Source organism: Anabrus simplex, chromosome 5 (assembly GCF_040414725.1).
Source record: "Anabrus simplex isolate iqAnaSimp1 chromosome 5, ASM4041472v1, whole genome shotgun sequence".
Classification (NCBI taxonomy): domain Eukaryota; kingdom Metazoa; phylum Arthropoda; class Insecta; order Orthoptera; family Tettigoniidae; genus Anabrus; species Anabrus simplex.
In genome coordinates this window covers 310,684,442-310,710,802 of record NC_090269.1, presented here as the reverse complement: position 1 = coordinate 310,710,802, position 26,361 = coordinate 310,684,442, and the positions used below count along the sequence as shown (strand labels likewise).

The 26,361-nt window shown below is 38.4% G+C and overlaps 1 protein-coding gene across 1 annotated transcript in view; it reads right to left on the bottom strand.

Moving 5' to 3' along the window:
• LOC136874512 (uncharacterized) overlaps positions 1-26,361 on the bottom strand; it is a 799,993-nt gene that overhangs the window by 494,153 nt on the left and 279,479 nt on the right. The window contains exons 5-6 of the mRNA XM_068227822.1: positions 19,895-20,095; positions 1,076-1,274 (exon numbers count right to left, since the gene is read on the bottom strand). Coding sequence (XP_068083923.1) covers positions 1,076-1,274; positions 19,895-20,095 — 400 coding nt within the window. The remainder of the gene's footprint in view (positions 1-1,075; positions 1,275-19,894; positions 20,096-26,361) is intronic.

Here is a 26,361-nt window from a genome sequence, read left to right as displayed (position 1 = left end):
CTCAGCGAAGGATCCCACCTCAACATCCTCAAGGGCAGTGTCCTGGAGCGTGAGACATTGGGTTGGGGGATCCAACTGGGTAGGATGACCAGTACCTCGCCCAGGCGGCCTCGCCTGCTATGTTGAACATGGGCCTTGCGGGGGGATGGGAAGATTGGAAGAGATACACAAGAAAGAGGGAAGGAAGCGGCCGTGGCCTTAAGTTGGATACCATCCCGGCATTTGCCTGGAGGAGAAGTGGAAAACCATGGAAAACCACTTCCAGGATGGCTGAGATGGGAATCGAACCCATCTCTACTCAGTTGACCTCCCGAGGCTGAGTGGACTCCGTTCCAGCCCTCGTACCACTTTTCAAATTTCTTGGCAGGGCCGGGAATCGAATCTGGGCCTCCGGGGATGGCAGCTAATCACACTAACCACTACACCACAGAGGAGGACTCAGGCGTCCTATTGATCAATTTAGTTACAATAATAATCATCATAATAATGAAAAGAAGATACGGCCTCCGGAGATATTTGTTGCAGGTCCTTCGAATAGATACCAACGGGTGACTTGCAAATCTGTATGAATGGGGTAACACCTATGATGAAATATTTAATACTGAATACAGTATAAGCACACAATCCCCGAGACAGAGAAAATAACCAATACAGGTTAAAATCATCGTCCCGGTCCGGAATGTAATCTTCTTTTCCTTGGGTCAAAGAACAGCGTGCCCACCAGCTTACCACGGAACCAGACAGTGTCTCCATGGATCCTTTACATACCTACATCATATGACAAAGAATGCCGAATGGCGTGTTTCAAGAGACTGATTACCTCTTCTGGATTTGAATCACTGATCCACTTGGGAATATAGGAAATGACACTGAAGTTTTGTGAGCCGTCTTACATGTACGTCATGCGCTTGACTCTGACATTTGCCTTCATGTACACTTAAAAACAAATGGAACTATGAATAAATTATTCTGTACCAAGTATGTTATTGTACGTGAATGTTAATTTGTGCAGTGAAAGATGCAGTTACTTTGTATTTTGAATCACCCTCGTATACAGTATTAATAGGGTACTTACTCTCTCTCCTCTTCCAATACGAACTCTTCGAAGTCCAAGACAAGGCGGTATCCTGGGGGAGCAGTCACCTGGGTGTCACATTCCGCATTGTCCGGGTAGCGGCGAGGAAAACCCGGACTCACGATAGTAGCGCGGGGCTGTTCTCTGCTGAGCTCCACGGAGCGGTTACATTCGGGAGGCCAGCCCTCCTCAGCGGGTTCTAGACAAACACAAAAAATTTATTTTTCTTGATTGTTTTATATATTCACAAGAACATTAGCACACGTACTGTGTGTGACCGCAAGGATCCTGAATTTTACAGTAAAACGCTAGTAGACGTATGAACAAATAAAAACACTATTTGGACTCATACTTCACTGAATGCAACACATTCATAGGGGATTATCACACAAAGTGGCCTAGATTAACTATTATTATGAAACATAAAGGTGGTGGTGCGGAATGCTTAACGAATCTTTGGTAATGCTTATTATAATGTTGTAGTATTTCTAGGGATACCTAATCCTTTCAAAATGTTCCAGGTGTATTTCGTAGGATCTCCCCTGCTACCAAATAACAATCCTTTAATGGACCAATCTTCATGTAGGATATGATGCAATGAGACAAAAACTCTTGGATTTTGCCGGAGCACTGAACTAATGCGCAACAATCGCCACCACCGTGTAAGAACGTCGATTGCTCAAGCCTTGAGACAGCGTGTATGAGAGGTGCACGAGGAGGTTCACTCATCTCTACCGGTGACTATAATCGGAGGGCTGACATCATAGCCATCAACAGAAAAGACAGTATAGCAATGGTCTTTGATCCCACCACTCGCTTTGAAATAGACTCAAATCAGGCAGGGGATGTGGACCTAGAAAAGCAAGCTATCTACGTTCTGTGCATGCCTTACCTGTCAGCAACGTATAAAATATCTATCGATCGGTTGATTGTCACAGGCCTTGCTCTTCGCAGCAAGAGCCACCCTCCCTAGTCAGACATCGACCTTACTACAAAATTTGAAAGTTTCATTCTGGGAAATAGAAAAAAGTAGTAATACAGATATTGACGGACTCTCTACAAATCATTCATTTCCATCTATACCTGAGAACATGATTAATATTCCTCCCCCACTAGCCCTAGGAAAAAGAAAATAATAACAGCATTAACAATTAAATTTCCACTTTTTGATGTTTTTAAACACCACTGAAATTGTAACCTGATTGTATTCCGGACCTGAATAGTCACCTTCATTGGAGGACGGACGATGTATTTCTTTAATAAATCTGTCTCCCTGGCTTAAATATGGGAGCCATGGTTCATAAATATTTCTCGTTTCTGTGTCGAACTCAACCGCCTGCTCAATGTCTCTTTCCAAACGGATAGTAAAATCCACCACTAAAGCAGTGTGTTTTCTTGGATGAATGGCAATGATGTCAGCCCTTCTATTCGATCCTGTAGAAGACACACAGTAAACTTCTTCTTAAACTTGCCACTTCATTTCTCTTAATGCTGCAGCTAGAGCTAATCTAACCCTGTGACGGTGATTTCTCCTTTGCAGTGCTCCCTTGGGACAGATAACAAGCACGTGCCCTAAAGTTTCAGTGTCTCGGCAGTCAGTCCAGATATAAATACTACGGATAGGTACTCACCTGGCTTAACCTCATGTGCGGTCGCATTTGAGCGACCAGCCCTTTTTAATAGACTGTAATGAGCACATTAATTATTTTTAAGTGGAACGAATGTCAGAGGGAGTATCTAGGGCTAAATGTCATATCTCGGTGCTGTAAATTATACAGTTCCATATACTATGGTTGGTAGCCATTTTCAGTCCTCTAGGTAACCAAAACAATTCATATTGGTTTTTACTGTTGTGAGCGTATCAGAGAGGGTATCCAGAGCTAAATAGGAGCGTTCGGTGCTGCGTATTGTGCATTTTCTTACACTATGGCAGGTACTTCTCCTCAGTGGCCTAAGGATAACCAGAATACTTTTTATTACTGTCGTTAGAGTATCAGAGAGTGTGTCTAGAGGTAAATACATAGTTCAGTACTGTGACTGTATCGGTCATATACATATTTATTTAATAATTGATTTAGGCGGTGAAAACGTTTATCAAGCTCCCTTGCCCATATTACAGAAAAGTTGGATTAGGTTGTATCAATTTGTACAACTCCTCCGACTCGGTGGTGAAAACACGAGTCCATCATAGCTTGAAGAATCCCCAGAGAGAGAGAGAGAGAGAGAGAGAGAGAGCTATGAAAAATGACAAGGAAAGAAAACCTATACTAATAACTCCTCCCACTAAAATGGCCGAAACACGGCAATACCAACGTGCAATCTTGATTTGTATTGTAAGATTTCGAGATATGCATAATCATTAGTAAGGGAAACCTCGGCATGTGATATGTTTTCATAATAGACCTCTGCCAAAATTCGAGTTGTTTATAACATTTTTACGTGTGAAAAATTACGCCACCATAGGATTATATAAGCACTAGTAGCGTACCCACGCCAACTAAGTACGCAGTCTCCGGATGGGGATCCCTGTAAAGGCATCATTTTTGATAATAAATTTTAAATGAACCGCCAATCGATGCGTTTTCCGCACATAACTAATTTACTTAAAAGTCTGAGTCACAAATTTGAGCGCATTGCCGATATCATACAACCCGTAGAACCACTAATATGCAAAAATGTGGTGGGGACTGATTGGCGTCTATTGTTCGTGTAGGGCTGAAATTATATAAGGGGCAGCCATGTTGAGAAAACATTCCCTCGACGCAAAAGATTGAAGGCAGACACACGGTCCGCTGGTGTTCTGGCCTTTACCGTATTCGGGAGTGCTAATATACATTTTGCAAAAACGCGGTGTGAAAAACTTTGTCCAAGTGATAGTATTGAAAGTATTTGAATAACGTGACCACGAGAACTGTGTTACAGTTTTGAAAACTTGTGTTTGTGAATGACGCAGCTTATATCAACGTCATTAGACTTGTTACAGTGAAGAAGAGGACCATGGGATTATAAACGTGCTCAGCAGGACTAGAAGAGGATCCGAACCTGTGATCCACGTCAGCACCATGAGAGGCTAAACGACGATAAGGGCCTTCCCGAGGTCCGAACCATGGTTTTCTCGACATGATGAGTACATAAAATTTAAATCTGAGTAAAATGCACGGTTATGTAATATGTAGATCGCATAAATTAGGTTAGTAATGTAAAAAACATGTATTCTTGAATTAAGGAGAGACTTGTGAGTGTTCTTCATATTGTTAAAAACATATTCACCTAGATGGGAATGGAAATTCAGTTATACGGGTTTAACTTTTGGGCCTATAAAATATAAATTTAATGTAATGCATGTGCGTGATTTAACGATGAAATATCAGTTTGAGAGTGCTTTAGATTAGGAGGGCAAAACATAGATTTGTATTATTGATGATTTCAAACTATAATATGTATATTTTTGATTTATGTAATATTCAACTTATTTTTGGTAATGCATGGTGATAGTGTCTTCAAAATTTCAGTATTGGAATAATAACCATGAGGATAGGAAGGCACTCTTGTTTTAATGTAATTTTGCATGAAGAGAATAGGTAGATGTCTGTATTAAGTATTTGTGTATGTTGTGACAAGCCTGGACACGAACGAACGCCCTCCCAATTTTACATAATGTTTTCCTTTTATGTCAACAAGTATATGCTTTTCTGTAATATTAGAATAAAATTATGGATATGTTTAAATCCGTACTTGATTTTTGTCTAAGTTCAAACCGTAAGAAAACATAGGCTGAAATTTTCTATGGAGTCGGTGGATATGAACCTGGATATTCTGAGTCTATGGACGTGAAATTGAAAAGATGAATAGTGACTTGATATTGAATTAAAGAATTGTAAGCGGGCAGAGAATTAATAAGCCAGTGGAGCTATGGAATATGAGAAGAGGATATCAGTTGAAATGATATTATTTACTATTATGTATTTCCAGTAAGACGGTTTGTCTCGCCTTGAGTTTGTTGACAAGGAGTGAGCTCCGGCCACCCATTATTAGGTGTGGTTTATGATTTTTAGAAAGAGTGTGTTAGCACTCCCTTGTTAGAAGGGTTACTGACAATAGTATTGTTCCACCCTGTCCACCAAGACTGAACGCTTGGAGTTTCGCATAAAGCTGATTACATTTAAAGGATTTCTTTTTAACTCGTTCATGTTTATTTGTGTAAACAAATTAAATAACTGGAACGCCAGTATTGAATGGTTTGTTCACCTGATGAATAATTGAGATAGGGCATTCTGGAGACCACCGGTTCAAAATTCAAGGCAGACCATGGATGTTTAGTCACACACAAGTTTATATTTTTGTGTTGTACAGCCAGTTGCATGTGTAAATTGCTAATACTTTGTTTTAAAGTATGTGTACATAATTTTTTAATATGCTCTTTGAGTTGTGTTTAATGTTTTTTGTATAATCCCAAAACGGGTTCTGTCTCGTTATTTGTCATCGGATTCATTGTGATGTGGGTTCGATTTCTGAACCCGAAATTTGTCTAATTGTATTGTGATGGTTGTGATTTTGCCCCCTAGTGTTAGCTTATTCTTTTGTTTATTCATTTAGTAGTATAATTAATTAGTTAGGCGACCACTCCAAGTTGTCTCCAGTTTTAGCATTGATAATGTATTTCTTTGAATAGCGAAGAAAGTTTGTAATGAGAACCGTCGCATTTACAAGAATTTTTCCGTTCTTAACAAGGATTCAAATTAATCATTCTATAGGTGTACTCATTGTCATATCAAAAAGGTAAGGAACAATTAACTACAGTATTTCGAATGAAATAATGGTCAAATATGAATTATTAAACAATTCTCAATGAAAGGAGTGGCATCTCCAAATTTTTTTTAGTACATCGGACATTATATATTTTGTTTTTATTATTTATTATTTTATTATTCCTTTGCTTGTCATTTAGCCGGGAAAAGAATTCATCCTAAATTTTCCTTCGTTCATTTATGCCTTTATGTTAGTTTAGTGTTATATTTAGATCTTATGCCACGAACTCACCATTGCCCTCGGAGGCCGTTGGTTTGATTCTTTGGAACGGGGGAGTGTAGTTGATCCTTGCACGGTTGAAAGAGCTTTTATTCACCCATCACTTTGAAGTTTAATTTTCTTCGTTTTTTCTAGATTAGGTGGCATTTGACTTTAGACTTAAACGGTCCTATACCATCAAACGCCTTGGCGTATGGTGCTATATGGCGGTAGCCCGAAAGTTTGGGAAAAAGATGCTGTCGTATGGTTCTATGGGGTAATGGTGTGGGTGGTATGGTTGCATTACATTATGGGAGACAGCTTTCCTTAGTGGCTAGACAGCCAGAAAAGTACATATTGATTTTTAGTCTTGTTGGTGTATCAGAGCTTAGTTGTACCACTGTTCAGTGTCTATAAACAGCCAGAATATTTATTACTTTTCTTTCCAATCTGCTTTACGTCGCACGACACGGATGGGTTTTATGGCGACGATGGGATTAGAAAGGGCTAGGAATGAGAAGGAAGCAACGGTGGCCTTGATTAAGGTACAGCTTCAGCATTTGCCTGGTATGAAAATGGGAAACCACGGAATACCCTCTTCAGGGTTACACTTCCATCACACTAAATTCCATAACGCAAATTTTCAGATGACCCCCAGCCATAAAACAATGTCAATAACGAAAGAAAGAGGGACCAGGTCAATTGCTATGTGTCATTTCCCGCCCATCCTGGCTCGCTTGCTCCATTGTCCGGCCATCGTACCTCTTCCTTCGACTCTACAGCCAATGCGAACACACTTGCCCTTCAGACGGCCGTGACTAGCTGGGGCGAGTTACTACAATTCGTGGCATATTAATATTCAATGCAGTTCTGACTACCCATGGTATGAACAGACTTCAGGCCGCTGAACTTTGCTGCTTAAAGTTGGCGTTCTATAATACTCATTCTCTTGTAGAGGATACTGTAATCTAAATTGAGTTATTAGATTTAATTCGTATATTTTATAATCTTGACTGTAATACATTACGTACAGAATTGAACGTTGGCACTCGCTGTTATTCTCCCAGCTGCGTATTTTTGAAGGGGATATTGCTACTCCTGGAAAAGACGTTATCGAGAAGCTCCACATTGTTAAAAAAATCTCAACAATTTGTTTTGAATTTCTCTCTCTCTCTCTCTCTCTCTCAGTTAAGAGCAAAAAATCCACAGTTCTACCCCTTCAGGCAAGGAACTCAATGTTGAAAACATCCTAGGGATATGAACTACGAATTTCGGGAAAATAATATAAAATGAAATATGGGAATACATTCTTTTATTTATTTCTAAAAGGTACAATCCTTTACTTACTCGTCGTTATCCAGTCGATTAAATTAGAAGTTTGCCTTCTTTTAGCACTACGAGTGCTAATGCGAGTCAATGCATTGTTTCACTTAAGCACTACTACGAGCGATAATGTGAGCCAATGCATTGTTTCACTTAAGCACCACTACGAGCGATAATGTGAGTCAATGCATTGATTCACGTAAGCACCACTACGAGCGCTAATGTGAGTCAATGCATTGTTTCACTTAAGCACCACTACGAGCGCTAATGTGAGTCAATGCAGAGTTTCACTTAAGCCCTTATAACTACTTTCGGAGCGGACATCTTTCAAACATCAAAAATCACCCGAGGGTATTGGAACCAAGGAACACATTATAGAGATAACTATGTAAGTTAATTTGGCCAAGATTTGAATAAAAAGAAAACGAGTAAAGACACAAGCTATTTTAAGCGTTTTCCGGGACATCATTTAGGCCGGAAGTGATTTTAGAATTTCTTTAGTTTGATAGAGCTATCCAAGATTCACAATTTGAAACTTTTCCGGGCCCTTTTGGCCCTTCAGCTTTCGGCACAACTGAGGGAATTGCTTAATGTTACGTTTTTCGTAGTATGGTGACCCCTACTTTGTCTCCTAAGAAATGTTATCGACATTAAAATCAGTAGATACGCCTGAGATCTATCAGATGTACTCAATAGAAAGGAAACGTACATTCGTCAATCGGAGAAGATCCTCCCTTTTATTCATTCCGCAATTGAGAAAATACTCCTAGACTGTTCGAAATGCGAGTTTACGTATACCTCAATATGAGAATAAGCCCAGGTAAAAAGTAGAATCTCAAGAACTTCTTATGAAGTGCAGTATTTGTTCGGAAAATTTGACTGTATAGTAAATTGGCCATACACTTGTAATTTCATAATTCAGTGCCCATGGAATGACACTTAGTGATGCGAATTTTATTATTATTCCTTTATTACACATCATCTTTAAAATGTACATATACCAGCATTTTATCTAGAATACAGTTTTCTTCTACTCCACCAGTCAGACAAACGAAGGTAGATAATGAATGTCATTATCTATATTGAACCCAACTGGTTCACGCCATTGGCATATGAATAAAATGTAAGGATCATATCTTTAACGTCCCACGGGTAGAGGATTGGCGGATGTTGCATCATAGAGAGGGTAATGGAATTTTCCATTTGGAAATGAGAGAAACTTGAGGTCGGGATGAGACAGAGCTAATGGGATTTACTGGAGGACATTTTGAACCGACGAATCACAAGGCAGCGCGCAAAGGAAGAACTGGTGTAGTAGCAGTAGTGCCAATGTGAGAACACCGCGAAATAAGGTTAAATCCAGAAGATATAATTATATAACATAAATAAGATTCCCATAATTCCGCAAGAATGTAATAAAATACCGTGGCAAGCTTGCGTGGTTAAATATGTGATTACCAGTGACAGGATGTATGTGCAATCAAGCAGGGGAATCCCTGACGCATGTTCTGTAAGGCACGCAGGCTGGATGATGCCAGTCACTGGCTAGGAACTCACTCTGAACTTTGAAGTTGAACGTGTCGGATGACTTCTTAGGATCATCGCCAGAAAACATGGGGTTAACATTGAGCATTTCTGTAGGCAGGAATAATAACTTTAAATACTAACCCTGAACTTAATCCGCAGGGATTTTCCCCTAAGGAAATTAATAAATTGTCACAGATTAATAATTATAGCGGTGTGATATGCCGAGATACATGTTATTCCAGCAGTGTTAGAGTTGATAAATAATGAATTCGCGAGTCAAGCTAGAACTTGTAAATGATATTGAATAATAGATTCCGGTGATGAATAGGCTACAGATCGAACTGTTACGTGAATTGAATCTTGAGAAGAAGTATTCTTTAACGTGTATAATAATTGATATTTTATGATTTTATGCTCAGTGTGTTTCGGACTGTGCGGGACACGAGTTTACCAATTGTGCCGTAAATCAGATCGTGTCGGAACAATGTGCTTCAGGAGAAGGACCATGGAGGAGAGCCCTAAGGACGGTCATATTTCCAACATCATAATGGAGTGAGCACTGCATCAATGGGCCGACCCGATGTCTGAAATGAAGCATTGCTGAAACATGGACCGACGCGGGCAAGGATGAGTACATCTGATTTATTTAATCTCACATGAAATGCATGCCTAGCTGCCTGAATAAATTTGCAAATAGTAATTTCTTGCATGTAACATGTAAAAATTGTTGAGTTAATTATGTAGCAAGGGTCAGCTAGATTAGTATAGTTAATTTGTGGTACTAATACCTTAGGGGTGTTTATTTTTTGTATATGATTTTCGTGTGATAGTGTTAATTTGATCTTAATATATTCTTAGGCATGTGTTGAATCAATTTTCTTACAATGAGATCAGCGTGTGTTAGTGTAACGTTTGTAAAGACAAGATGGCATTAAACACATTTTAAGTGGGAGCATGTTATTTGTATGGCATGTTGCATTATTATTTCCGCTCTTTGAGAAAGATTCATCAGTGTTGTGCTACGGACTCTAACCAGTGACCATCAGTGAATATTACAGTTCAAATATAAACTTTAAATAAACTTTAAATAAACTTTAAAAATAAAGTCATCGTACGAGGATAGTGATCCGTGCTGTGAGGTAGTTCATGTTTATCGTCGTTCTTTCTTGAGTTTATTTTGTGCTTTGTTGAGATATGATATTTAAACATTCAGAACATTAGTAAGAGGAAGAGAACCAGTGATAAAATTGAAATGAGATATTACGAAATTGATAACGGAAGGCAAGAAATTTTGTATTCTTGAGTATAGATTGTGAGCAATTTTTTTATTAATCCTGGTGATATTTGAACCAGTGAATGTTAACGAGCCCAAGAGAGGACAGATTATATAAGGCATTTGGAAAAGACTGAGTGAGCTTGCCTTGTTATGGAGATAGTACGGAGCGCTGACAGATATATTATGCCAGGGAGCGGAGAAACAGATATGTTTATTTCCAAGTCATGAGTCGCCTCGTTGCTACGTTCGAATGTTAAAGATTATATCTTGTTGAAATAGGATCATTGAAGAGTAATTTCGATGTTATTTTATACAATTCCAACTGATTAGGTAGAACCAGAACACAAGGTTATTAACGTCATCTGAATATCACTTTAGTTAGAAGTCAGGGAATTTCAGGTATACTGCAATTGAATGTCTTGAGGGACATAACTTCGACTATCGACCGAGTCAATGGACTTGGGGTTTTCACTGATGGTTGCCATCCTGGATATATTTTGTTTATATGTGTGAGTTATATTTCTTATATGTGTATTTGACAACTCAAATCCTGTTTTGTGGTTGTTGTGATTTATTGATTGTGGACTAAGTTCCATATGGTTGCCATGTTTTGAGGCAGGGGTTCCATTCCCACTACAGTAATGCCAATGTAGTTGTAATTTTTAGGGGATTTGTCCTTATTTATTTATATTCCGTAGGGCCCCTCACTACAGATTTTTTATTTAATGTGATTTAGTGATGTATAATTTCCATGTTGGTGGAATCTAGTAATGAGACAACTGGTTGTATTTGTTTGTGAGGTTGAATTTTTTAATTGAATTTGTTCATGTCAGTATTAGATTAGATGTACTTCTTCGGTCCGTGTCCGATTCGTGGTAATTATTGTAGGGATGATTCAGCAAAAAGATGATGATTTAATAAATGTAATAAATTTAATGATTTAATTGATTTGATTTAAAATATGTAATTTAATTAGTTAATTGATGAATTTAAATTAACTTGTAAAGGGTAACACAGGTCATCTTTTTTGGAATAATGTTCAGTAATTTAATAATGAAACCAAGTAAGAGAGAATTAAAATGAGATGTAATGTAATGATTTACGTCGGTTAAATTCCTGTTATAACGAAGCCGTAAAGTTGGATCCATAAAAGTATATAAATGAAGTTTCAACCTCTCAATATATATTTTCTTACGAGTTTGAGATTACGAGGGAGTGTTGTTTTATGCCAGAGATTTAATGAGTGGTATTGAATTAAAGTTTTTAAATAAAACGACGTAACGAATATAACAGATGAAGCATTTATGCTTATTGGAAAATGATACTCGGAAGGTATAACCGACCTTTGTAATATTTGTTGAATAATTAAGGGGAGATGTAGGCAGAAAACCAGAAAAATCATAATTTATTATTATTGGTTTTCTTGAAGGTAAATATCAAGGAGAATATAATCCCAAAATGTTACATTGAAATTCGAACTACAAAAGGCATTAAAAATTAAAGAATCACGCACTTCAGTATGCCACGCCCACTACTCAGCCTCTCTGGCAGTAAAATATGTCTTCTTACATAGTTCTGTCAGTCAAATTTCTGGTAACAATTTATAGAAGTCCACATATTTTATCCTTCTTGACCAAGCAGTTGTAGAATCAAGCCAGCATGATACAGACGTCTGTAGTTGATAGAGGACTTCATTCAATAATTGTGTGTGTATGTGAGTTTTATAATTGGTGTAATTCAGTGGTTTAGTGATTCCTTGGTGTAATTCAGCGCTTTAGTGATCCCTATATGTATTTACACAATGCCTAGGATTGGTAAAGTGTATAAGAACTATAAACAATCACATATAAACACACAAAATCAAGAAGACATGGTGACGTTAGGGACAGACCTGAAATTATGAACCTGGATTCATCTGTAAGTTCTTGAAAGCAGAAAATCGGAGCAGACATTCTGCGAGAAGGAGAAAATGATGGAGGAAGGAGTGGGTTTAGAATTATTGATATTGAATCGTTAGCAGAAGTAATACAGAAAACTTGTAGGTGTTCTGCTTGTGGTGGAAAGGTGACTTTGATGGATAATGAGAAAAGAGAATGTTTAGTATGTACATTACATATTTTGTGTGAAAATTGCAACAGTGATATACCATTCAAAACATCCAAGGCCAATAACAGAATTTAAGAAGCAAACATTAGGTTTGCTTATGACCTAAGGTGTGTTGGTCTTGGTAGAGAAGGTGGGAACTTGTTATGTGATTTTAAGAAAATGCCTGCTCCAACAGCAAGATTCACTGCTATGAACATGTCACTTTTGAATGCAGAGGAAGAGGTTAGTGAAGAGAGCATGAAAGTAGCAGCTAGGCAGAGAAGCAGAGCAGACAAGAGAACAGCAGAGGATGCTAATGAAGAAGAGGAGTATGATTATGGGCAGTTTTAGGAGACTTGTAGTCATGAAACTTTATTATGAAAAGTTTTCTTTGATTTTCTGAATTTCACGTTTTTCATACTTTAGGTACAATTATCTCAAGATCTACTAGATGTAATTTCATAACATTTTGAACACAAGTCACCCAAGTATATAAAAAGTTTGAAGTGGAGTAGAATTTTAATGCGTTGAATAAGAACAATTTTGTACATTAAAATATTTTTTAAAAATAAGAAAAAATTACCAACAAGTGCAAAAAATTACAGAAAATCAACAAAAATATTTAGGAAAGAGTTACTGCACTTTAAAGTCTCTATACTTGTGTAGATTATTCATATATTTTGAATTTGAAATTTGAAGTCATATCTCACTCAAACTGTGTACCGAAAGACAGTGGCGTATGAAAAATTAATACTTCAATAACTTAAGAAAAATTTACCACAGTGTTCCTTAAACATACATAGCAACTCAATATGTCACTTTTAATGAGAATACCGAGTTTCATTTAGATTTGATGAAAATTGTGGAAGATATGTGTCATTAAATATGTGACTGTAATTCTGCCTATATCTCCCCTTTGGGTTTCAGTTGACCTTGTGAGTTTTGATTAATGAATTATATTCTTTTATTGTTGTTTATTTCTTTTTCGTTGCCGTTCTGCCAAAGCTCTCAATAAATTTATTTGCAAAAGGTTCTCATCATAATCTTTTTATGTTTGACTCTTTTATCATTCCTGCTTATTAATTTAGAATAGTTTTATTTTATTTCGAAATATCAACGGGGATCACCTGGATACGAGCCTGGGATTAATGCCGGCGCCCATATATTGGGCTGGAAGTGAAGAATATGTACAACTGAAGAAGTGAAGATCGATATACAGGTAACTAGTCTGCCCTCTGGTTGAAGACGAAATTGTTTGTAATTTGGACAGTATATCCCATGTGGTATTACGAATCACGAGAAACGGAGCGACTTGGATGTTCAGTTTGGGTCACGTCACTGTGAGCTTCGGGAGATGGTGAATTCGAACCTCACTGTCAGCAACTCTGAATATGTTTTTTCGAGAGTTTTCTCGTTTCGCTCCAGGCAAATGCTGTAGCTGCACCTTAATCAAAGTGACGATCGCTTCCTTCCGTTCCTGCCTTAGTCCTCTCCTAACCAAGTCTTGCCATAAGATGTGCCTTCAGTCGGAGCAATGTAAAAAGTGGGAAAAGAAAGAAAGAGAGAAAGAAAGAAATCTGGACAGCTATGTAACAGTACGTCTCAGGCTGGTTATTGAAATTTCTCACTAATCAGATTTGTAAATCATTAGGTGGTGTATAACATACTAGTCCCAATGTCTGTTGATATCGATAGACTTATTAGTGCCCCTGTACGTTGTCTGAGTTTCCCTAATGCGATAAGCTGAACATATTACCAACCTAGATGATGAAGATAAAATCTCCCTACCTTACTGCTTATTAAAGAGAAAAGAAAAGAAGGAAGGAATGAAAAAGAAAGAAGAAAATACCATTCAAGAAAAATAAATAAAGGAAGAACAGATATATGGAAAGTAAGTTCTTGAAATTCAACTTAAGAAAATTCACAAAAAATTATATAATTCATATCTAGCTCTCCGTTTAAAAATACAGTTATAGCAATGGATACATTTCTTAACTCCTCAGTGAGCTTGAAAGCTGATCTAATTTTTGTTAATTCAGTTCAATTCAGAATAATTAGTACTTTTCTAAGTAGGTTTGAAAATATAACCAGTGTATAAGGTGAAAATATGCTTAAAAATCTCCATCACCACACATTATGTAAGAAAAACACACAACACAGATTTATAAAATACACTAAGTTGTTGAAACGTACCTTTAGTAAATCAGGGTTTGTAAGAAACCTGAATGGGAGTTGATGGCATTAATAACAGATTCTGGTAATGAGTGCTTATGTATGTGTATATCCTACTTCGTTTATGCTGTATTTATACCACCACCTTTTCCTTTTGAACGCAAATAATGGTTTAGTGTTTGGTCGGTGGACCTGCCCACACAGCACGTTTGTTTGTGTCTAAATTGTTAGCATTTTCTCTTATAGCCGTCCCATAATATAGCTATCGAGAATCACTTTCTTTCAGTCTAAGCCTCCTCCTTCTCCTAAAGGCTTTCTGTCCTCACGAAGTTCATCTTCTCCCCATTAAGCGAAGAGTACTGTCTCGAAGTTCCCTTTGGGTGTGACCAACACATTCCAATTTCTCTATTGCAGTTTAAAAAGGCAGGCTATCTTTAACAGTTTTGACATTGGAGAAGTCTCCATCACCATGGCATTTAGTACCTATTTTTAACATCATGCTGCATTTCGGACCTGGAGAGTACCAGCACGACTGCAGCAGCCTTCGTGCCCCAACGTCAGCCAAAATAATTGTCGTAACATGATACTGCATGTTTTCATGCCAGTTTCATTTTAATTAGCTTCATTTTCATATTTCACTCTAGTTGACAGTATTTGGACATAAGGTCTACATCTAAATTTTACCTGAATCTGTGCTTATTACTGATGAAACAACCAGAGATGTGTTCTACCCACAGAAACACACACATCAATAGATTTTTCAGCCGTGTCACTTTCATCTATTCTTGTGTTCCCCATTTCCATTACTCGTTTTGCTGGTTTCCCCATTGGGTCCCTGACCCTGTCACACACCGCATCTGAAAGTTCTTTAGTTACCTTTTCAAAACTTATAGGAGAGGGAGGCATGTTAAGGAAACCACACAACAACTTATTTCCTTCCCTACCCTTTCCCGGGCATTTCATGGCATATCGTAACCTAATATTGTTATCATGGGTACCGGTATCAGGATCAGTTACCTTTGAGAAGACAAAGTGAAAATTCAAAGTGAAATGAGCTGCAAACTATCTTGAAATTACTAGCTATATCCATTATTCTTTCTTCAACAATAGTCACATATTCAGAATTATTATAATTTAGCACGTGCACATTAAATCTTTATATCATGATAGAGAAGTTCAAAATCAATAAACATGAATCCTGTGGCATCCAGTTCAGCATTAAATAAATTCTTCTCCTAATGTCCATTTTTTTTATGTTGAAGCCGACAAGTTATGATCAATATTTCTAAATGTTGCGTCTTATTTCTCCCTAGTAAAACTATTTTCATGAGACTTCTGCTTCTTCAGTACAGATTTACCCCTTCCCATGACGATTTATGTTCACCTATACAAATTTTAGGATTATTTCATATAGAGTAATCACCTCGTACTGAAATGCATTCCGTACTAAATTCAACATACTCTGACACCCAGTGACTTGTAGAAGAACTAACAAGATAGAGCAAAAAGACAGTTGAAGACAGCAGCCATGGGGATTGAAAGAAATGTAAATCATGGACACACATAAATTCTATTCATCAAAAACTTAAAATGTGTGCGCGTGGCAGCCGGCACAGAGTTAAATATTTATGTCTATTTAATGCATTTCTAGGGCAGCTATGAAGGTAAAATTTTGCACAATGTAAAATACGCTCTTTTGATTATGAATAACATGTTTTCAAAAATAACCTCCAGCACCAAAATCCACGGAAACGGTTATAGTAATGTACATCATTAGAAAGACAGAAATGTACTTAAAAAAATTCAATGAGGAACATATAGTGTATGTTCTTTTCTTTAATACCGCAGTGAGCTTGAAAACTGACTTTATTATGAATATCCTGATTTATTTCATATGACAATACGAAGAACACTGCTATATATAGTTATATAGTTATATGAACAATTTACTCCGTTAAGGGAACCTCCATTATTGCTGCTAATACTGAGGTTAGTTTTGTGGTGATTTCAATATCTAACTAGTAAAGATGGCAGCAGTAATGAATCATATTTGGGGTAGCCATATTTGCATTTCAGGGACCAATCTTACATGACAGGAAGTACAGGGTTATTCAGCCAAGTTGTCCACCTCAAATATCTGCTGATCCGTTGAAAATGTATACATTCTATTTCGAAATTTCTTAATTGCATTATGGTACTCTTAAAACACTACCCATTTCGTGTCCATCACATACGTAATTGCCCAGAAACAGATAGCAACTTAGTTTTTTAAATAGGACTATATTAATTTCACCCAAAGAACAACAAAAATTGAGTGATAAATTTATCAATGTGCTTATTTTGCAAACCCGAGCAGTACTTTTGGAGATATTAAGGGTTTTTTATATGTGTAGGCATTAGACAGAAAGAGATGCGCCACTCGCAGTGATGCTGCGTGACTCACGCCTTGTTGATAAACACACATACTGTACCTCGCTCTTATCTCCAGCGGGCTTCGAGAAACAACAGTATAATAGCACCATTTCGGAGTTACAAAACTTTTATTTCGTTGACATTGGATCGGAAAGAGACGAAGTAACACAGTGAAACTGTAATAATTCAAGTGTTTTTGTCGTTCTCATGAGTACATAGTACATGAAATGAAATCAACGACTTCAAATATTCAATTAATGACATGGTCACTAGAAGAAATGAATGCAAATATTAACGGAGAACGTTGTAATTGGGCTCTTTTGCTCCTCCTTAAAGCCAACATGCAAGATCGATGTGGTTACAACAGGCATTGATCGAGTTGAGAATAAATTACGCTGGTATGTTAGCACACGTGGCTATTTAGAAAATATGGTTAATGTATTTTCATATTTAGGAGCATTGTTCCATTTTCCTCCTTTTCAACCACTTCCCTCGAGTAGGGAGATGTACAGTCGCTCAAAAAGTGGTTAAGGGATGTGTGTTTATCAACAAAGCGTGAGTTACGCAGCAAGTCTTCTGCGTCAGAGAGAGGGGAGCACCACTTTCTGTCTAATGCCTTCACAATTGTATGACACCCTTTAATATCTTCAAAAGTACCCATCACATTTGCAAAGTAAGTACTTCACTGAACTTATCGCTTACTTCTTAGCTGTTCTGTTCGGTGAAATTAGTATATTCCCATTAAATAACCCAAAGTTGCTACGAGTTTCTCGCTAATTGCATATGTGATGGAGACGAATTGGATTGTGTTTTATGTGCCCCTTACTACAATTTAAGAATTTTAAATCAGAATGTTTATATCTTTAACGAGTCAGAAGATATTTAAGGTGGACAACTTAGCTGACTAACTCTGTAATTTTACCTTATTGACGGTGCTCTGCAAGCACTCGGAAAATCCTGGGATTAGTTCGAGCGTATTCACAATTTGAAGCCGCAGTACGCCGCCAGTGCCTAAGGTTAAGTGGTGTAACGGTTCAAATCCCGTTACAAGATGATATCTGTATTTTTATTATTTTATCTGTATTATTATTATTATTATTATTATTATTATTATTATTATTTTGTTATAATTATTATTCAATTCCAGTACGCAAAGCTTGTTGCATGCGTATTTGTAATTGAGTGTATGCATATATACGTATATGTAGATTAACATTAAATACCTGTACAGTGAGAGTTTCGAAATATCAGATGTTGAGTGTGACATCCTTACATTGTGCAATATTGCTGGCATTTCTGCCAAGTCATTGCCAAGTCATGGCGACGTCATCGTGAGCTTTTAGAATATTCGCTCAGAGACTCAGCCGCCCCGGGGGATTTCACCATTACATGCAACGGTGTGTGGCTTGTGGGAGTATGTCATTGCTATTTCTGGAGATTACGTAGCTGTGTCAACCAACGTCTATAAAAGGTGGATGCATATTGTAGCGTCAGTCATTATTTAAACGGAAGCAGTACAGTGAACAAGTCTACTAGATGAAGAGGCCTCAGTCGGTCAGTCAACGAGTGTGAACGAGAGATGGAGAAGACTCAGTGAGCCATTAATTATTGGTCATTGAGAGAATGAGGCCAAAGGTTGGTCGGTCACTTAGTTGAAAACACGGACGCAAGGGCTTACCATGGAGTCAGAGAGGGCAACCCTGGACCTGCCAAGAGGTGATACCATATTGACTTACAAAGAAGTCAGATGATATGGAGAAGAACCAGTCACAAGGATGTATCACCAAGTTAGGCGTGACACATCTACAGTAAACACCAGATTAAGGGAATACGTCGTAATTACACTCAAAGTGTTGAAGGTACAGTCAAGTGAATCAGTGAGGGAAATATTTCGTATAAATTGTTAAATGTCCGGTCAAGAATAATTCAAATTCATGCCTAGTTTCTTTCAGTTGCAATGTCATAATTTCATATTCTCATCTGTTTTATCGCAACAAGACTCACTATTTTTTGATATATTATTTAAAGAATATATATTGTTCTATCAAACGAATTCATAGTTTTATTTCATTGACAGTAAAATATCTTAACCTCAAATTTAATGGGGAAACCGAACGCCAATCTCCTTTTCCCAGAACTTATACGGTATCTTGTCAAAAGTAAGCTTATTACCCCACACCCTAGAGATAGTCAAGAGTCTCATTCTATTATTGCTGCACTGAGTGGTAGCTGGCGCCCTTCAAATAACGTATGTGTAAGTAAGCAGGTAACAAGTAAGTGTGAGTACAAGGTACGACGAGTGTGTATTTTATTTAATGAATGTTAATTTTCATAATTTTCATGTTAAATGCAGATATTCAGAATTTTCAATATAAATTCAGATTAATATGTTTCAAACGTTAGTCAGAGAGTTAGGAAACTCTCAGTGGTACAAGCACACGACACAGTCGGTCGTTGCCCGGCCCTGCTCCAAAATGGAGTGGGGCTTGGAGCAACTTTCCTATTCACCAAATCTCACTTGTCAGTCCATGTGACTTTGATCTCTTTCCAAAACTGAAGAAGCCGTAGCGTGGAATTCGCTTTGAAGAGAGGGCAGCTTTCGTAATAGCATATCGGCGACACCACCAACACCACCGATGGTACACAACGCCATTACCTACCATTTTCGACGATGTATTGACGCCTTGGGTGACTACTTTGAAGGAGATAGTTGTTTGTATTGCATGTTAATGTTCAATGCAAAATGAAATACTATAACACTGTGTTCTATACGTGCACCTTTCAATGGTCTCTCTCCCGTTAGCTCCAGTACCCGTCCCTAATGGATTTCAGCATTGAGATGCTCATAGTCTTGGCTTTCTAACGCACATCGTAGATTTCCCTTGCTACAGCGTTAGTGGACTATGTAACACAGTACATTCCATTTAAGAGATGCTCACCTTATCAATGAAGACGAGGGAGATTACAACAATCCACTATATCTATCGGTTATTTTAAATCTCTTTAAGATGACCCACCTCCAGTCCTGAGCCGCTCACAGATGAAGAAGTTTCTGGCGGCGCAGTCCATGTCGTTCCACATGAAGGAATGCGCGAGACGGAAGCTGGATGTTGGCAGCGGATACACACGCCTCAGTTCCACACAATCCTGATCGCTGACTCCGTCGTCATTGGGCTGTTTGCTGTAGTGGTCGTGGTGCGCCCAGCCTGGGAACCAGTCTGAAACAACAAAAACACCTCCGTAAAGAACTCAGTTCTTAGTGAGTTCATGGCGAAAACTATGACATGTCACGGGTACATGGATGGATGAGAGATATGAACTAATAATCCAGAAATTGCTACAAGTACATTCATGAACATTTAATTAATCTTCCTTTCACTATGATGTAGGATCTACGTTATGCCATTACGAACCAATGAAATGAAACTGTTTGTAAAACGAATGTTGATAGGAGATAACAAATGGATCGGAAAAATAATGGTAATAATAATATATTACATCTGTTTGTCTGTTAGGTCATCAGCCCAGAGGCTGGTTGGATCCTCAAATAGCACCACCCAAGGTTATGCGGTTATAAGGAAACCCGAAAAACCAATGGCAGCACCAAAATGAGGCGTACTAGGCAAGATGAGGAGTGAAGTAGTTTGCCATTGCTTTCCTCACTGGGTCAGAAAGTGCTATTGCAGCACGACTGACCCTATGAGCAGCACCTTTCATAACACTCAGATGCACTAGTCATGCTCTGAATGTCATTACTCAGCACTACCCATACTCCAGCAACTTCCGTATTGTCACGGCCATGGATATTGACTGGGACTTCAGTGGAAGCTACACTTTACTCCGGCCTGTGCCATGAGATGGATGCAAAAGTACTGTATCCATCAAAAAATAACAGCAGGCAGAATATATTACATATAATCCATATAATAATATATAATTATATAATCATTATTATTATCATGTTGTTTATTTTAGGTTCTATTAAGTACGTTTACGGTTTCCAGAGACGCCGAGGAGCCGGAGATTTGTTCCGCAGGGTTTTAATATTGAAAGCGTTTCCTAGCAGACAAAGTACGAGTCCCCATACAACGAAAAACGTAAAATTAAGCAATTTCCTCAATTGTGACGAACGTTGAAGGGATAAAGGGCCCAGAAATGTTTTAAATTTTGAGTATTGGATAGCTATATTAAACTTAAAAAAAAAATCAAATTTCGAAAATCACGTCTGACATAAATGCAGTTCCGGAGAAGCAGCCTAAAATCATTGGTCCTTTACTCGTTTTAATTTATATTCGAATCTCATCCAAATTAACTTATTTACATAATTCTTTCTGTAATGTGTTCCTTGTTACAACACCCTCGGGTGTTATTTGATTTTTTGAAAAATGTCCACCCCAACGTCTTAATTGAAACTCTGGATTGACTCACATTAGCGCTCGTAGTGGTAGAAAAAGGCAAACTGCTAATCTAATCGACCGAATAATGATCATTAAGAAAAAGATTGTAATATTAAGGAATATATAAAGAATAAGTTATATTCTCATACTTTATTATATTTTATTTTCCCAAAATTCATAGCTCATATCCCTAGAGTGTTTTCAACATTGATTTGCTTGCCTAAAGGGGTAGAACTGTGTTTTTTGTTACGTATCGCAAAATCTACGAACATGAGACTGGCGTATCTGAGCATCTTAAAATGCAATCTGACTGAGCCAGGGTCAAACCAGCCTACGAGGGCTGACTATACCAGCACTGTACTGTCTGAGCTATCCAGGACAACGAAATGAATTCCCTACGACATTGTATCAAAGACATCACAAGACCGCAGACTTCTATAAACTGTTGTTTAAGGTTTGTAAGGAGAGTGTTATTGGGAGACCACAACCCAACAAGAGATAGTGAGAGTGGAATAGATGTGGATAGGTCACATCCTAAGAAGACGAAGAACACAATACAGGCACTAAATTGGATTCAGAAAAGCAGACATAGGATCACTTGGAAGAGAAGTATCAAGTAAGAGCTAACTGGTGTTAATTTTTTTTTTTTTTTGCTAGTTGCTTTACGTCGCACCGACTCAGATAGGTCTTATGGCGACGATGGGACAGGATAGGGCTAGGAGTGGGAAGGAATAGGCCGTGGCCTTAATTAAGGTACAGCCCCAGCATTTGCCTGGTGTGAAAATGGGAAACCACGGAAAACCATTTTCAGGGCTGCCGATAGTGGAGTTCGAACCTACTATCTCCCGAATACTGGATACTGGCCGCAATTAAGCGACTGCAGCTATCGAGCTCGGTAACTGGTGTTAATAAGACAAGGACAAATGTGATAATTGACAGAACACGAGGATCGCGGGGAAAAGAACTATAAACTAGGGGCTACAGTTGGTGGTAATAACAAGACATGGAGAGATGTTGTAATGGACAGAACACGTTGAAGAAATCCTACGTTTCACGTAGAAATCAAAGAAATGAACTTTTGAACTTTTGGACTTAGTAGCGTGGAGACAGATCCTGGGAAAAGTTGCCGAGCTACCCAACCATACACCGAATGCCATATTCATGCAAAGTTAAACTCTGTAATAAAAATGTAATGCGGCTTTTGTGAGCCTGGTGTAACCTTTGTAAGTCAGTCCCTTCGTCAAGGGTAGGTGGCATCTGCCATGTAAGGGAAACTACGTGTTGTATGATTTGCATGGATGTTGGGGACAGCAGATATACCCAGTCACCGAGCCAAGTGAAACGTTTACTAACTGAAACCCGGCAAGACATGACGGTCAATGGGGTAAACATTTATTGAAGGATTTCCTTTATTATACGACATTCCTTGTACTTTATAGTTTTCTTTACGTCGCACAGACACAAATAGGTCATGCGGCGACGATGGGATAGGAAATGTCAAGAAGTGGGAAGGAAGCGACTGTAGCCTTAATTAAGGTATGCCTGGTATGCAAACGGGAAACCACAGAAAATTCTCTTCAGAGCTGCCGAGAGTAGGGTTCAAACCCACTATCCCTCGAATGCAAGGTGACAGCCACGTGTCCCAAACAGCGCAGCCCCTTGCTCGGTAAATTCCTTGTACAATTTCCTTTCGGCACTATTGCAACTTTAAAATATCGCTCTCTTGATATTGTAACATTTAACTGGCCATGGCTGAAAACTGCCTGAGGTAAACAGAGACCTTCACGTCTCTTGAGGTTTACTGATCGTGAGACAAAATGCCAAGCGAATTGGAAATTGATGTCTCTTGGAAGAAAATGGAAGTGTTTTATTGAATGTTGTTAAGTCATTTAGAGTGATTAGAGCTCCCTGTCCAGCTTTTATGCACACTTATTATATCTAAATATAAAACAAATTCTCGTACATACTTCTTCGAATGGGGCCCTAATCTTGTTCCGGTTAGGAGCCGTTGAGAAACATTCCGATTTCTAAGGAGCACAACTATGGCTCAAATTTTTAGAATAGGAATATATGGAGTCCAAACAAGGGCCGAGGCAGAGAGGGATTGGTACGTAGATGAAAGAAACAGAGCGAAACAAATAGTTGTTGAATCCAAAAAGAAGTCATGGGAAGATTTTGGTAATAACCTGGAAAGGCTAGGTCAAGCAGCAGGGAAACCTTTCTGGACAGTAATAAAGAATCTTAGGAAGGGAGGGAAAAAGGAAATGAACAGTGTTTTGAGTAATTCAGGTGAACTCATAATAGATCCCAGGAAATCACTGGAGAGGTGGAGGGAATGTTTTGAACATCTTCTCAATGTATAAGGAAATCATCATGGTGGTGTTGCAAACAGCCAAGCTCATGGGGAGGAGGATGGTGATGTTGGTGAAATTATGCTTGAGGAAGTTGAAAGGATAGTAAATAAACTCCATTTTCTTAAAGCAGCAGGAATAGATGAAATTAGACCTGAAATGGTGAAGTATAGTGGGAAGGCAGGGATGAAATGGCTTCATACAGTAGTAAAATTAGCATTGAATGTTGGTAAGGTACCTTCAGATTGGACAAAAGCAGTAATTGCACCTATCTATAAGCAAGGGAACAGGAAGGATTGCAACAACTATCGAGGTATCTCATTGATTAGTATACCAGGCAAAGTATTCACTGGCATCTTGGAAGGGAGGGTGCGATCAGTCGTTGAGAGGAAGCTGGATGAAAACCAGTGTGGTTTCAGACCACAGAGAGGCTGTCAGGATCAGATTTTCAGTATGCGCCAGGTAATTGAAAAATGCTACGAGAGGAATAGGCAGTTGTGTTTATGTTTCGTAGATCTAGAGAAAGCATATGACAGGGTACCGAGGGAAAATATGTTCGACATACTGGGGGACTATGGAATTAAAGGTAGATTATTAAAATCAATCAAAGGCATTTATGTTGACAATTGGGCTTCAGTGAGAATTGATGGCAGAATGAGTTCTTGGTTCAGGGTACTTACAGGAGTTAGACAAGGCTGTAATCTTTCACCTTTGCTGTTCGTGGTTTACATGGATCATTTGCTGAAAGGTATAAAATGGCAGGGAGGGATTCAGTTAGGTGGAAATGTAGTAAGCAGAAACCCAGCTATTCACTGTGGTTTCTGTGGTGGTGTTTAGTGTGTTGTATTGTGTGTAAAGTATATGTAGGGATGTATACTGCGTCAAATGCAAAAACGCAGTCCCCGCGAGAGAGGAAGTAACAGGACGTGGACAAAATCCTCGACGCGGCTAGAAATTGAAACCGAGACCCTCTGAACCGAAGGCCACTGTGCTCATTATTCATCCAAGGAGCCAGATTTCACCCCCAATTCTAAGGGGATGGAATTTTAAATCCGAAACTATTTATTTTTTAATTTGATTTACGTCGCACCGACACAACAGATAGGTCTTATGGTGACGATGGGATACGAAAGGGATGGCAGTGGAAGGAAGTGACCGTGGCCTTAATTAAGGTACAGCCCCAGCATTTACCTGTTGTGAAAATGGGAAACCACGGAAAACCATCTTCAGAGCTGCCTACAGTGGGGTTCAAACCCACTATCTCCCGGATACAAGCTCATAGCCGCTCGACCCTAACCGCACGACCAACTCGACCGGCAGCTAAAACTAAAAGAACAGCAACTTCAAATGAAATTGAGACACTGGGTTTTGTGATGAGGAGCTTTAACGAAACCCAATGGTACATCTTCATATGCCATCAACCAAAGCAGAGATCGAACCCTTTATTCTGGAATCAAAACACCAATGACTAACTGCCTGTGTTAACAAGCTAACTGCATGGAGGTGATTTGATATTTAGACGCGTAAAATTAAGTTTCATTCATTCCCATCCTTCAAAACACCGAGAGTTTTCAGCACCACTCGGTACGAATAATAATAATAATAATAATAATAATAATAATAATAATAATAATAATAATAATAATAATAATAATAATAATAATAATAATAATAATAATCATATAATAATAATAATGATAATAATAATAATAATAATAATGTTATAATAACTAACGTTATCTATTTCTTACGTCGCTCTAACTATTTTTACGGTTTTCGAAGACGCCGAGGTGCCGAAATTTTATCCCTCAGGAGTTCTTTTACGTGCCAATAAATTTACCGACACGAGGCTGACGTATTTGAGCACCTTCAAATACCACCGGACTGAGCCAGGATCGTACCTGCCAAATTGGGGATCAGAAGGCCAGCGCCTCAACCGTCTGAGCCACTCAGCCCGGCAGTTAACCATTTTTATTTTATTCATTCATTCATTCATTCATTCATTCATTCATTCATTCATTCATTCATTCATTCATTCATTATCATTATAGACTGTTATGCCTTTCGTCGTTCAGTCTGCAAGTCTCTGTGAATTTACTAAACGTCGCCACAATCCTCGATTTGCAACTAGTGTTGTGGCCTCATTTAGTTCTATACCTCTTATCTTTAAATCTTTAGAAACCGAGACTAACCATCGCCGTCTTGGTCTCCCTCTACTTCTCTTAACCTCCATAACAGAGTCCATTATTCTCCTAGGTAACCTATCCTCCTCCATTCGCCTCACATGACCCCACCACCGAAGCCGGTTTATACGTACAGCTTCATCCATCGAGTTCATTCCTAAATTAGCCTTTATCTCCTCATTATGACAATGGAGTTTATTTACCATCCTTTCCACTTCCAAAAGCATAATTTCACCAACATCATTTTCCTCCTCCCCATGAGCTTGGCTGTTTGAAACACCTCCAGGATGATTTCCTTTTACATTGAGAAGATGTTCAAAACATTCCCTCCACCTCTCCAGTGATTTCCTGGGATCTATTATGAGTTCACCTGAATGACTAAAAACACTGTTCATTTCCTTTTCCCCTCCCTTCCTAAGATTCTTTATTACTGTCCAGAAAGGTTTCCCTGCTGTTTGACCTAGACTTTCCATGTTATTACCAAAATCTTCCCATGACTTCTTTTTGGATTCAACAACTATTTGTTTCGCTCTGTTTCTTTCATCTACGTACA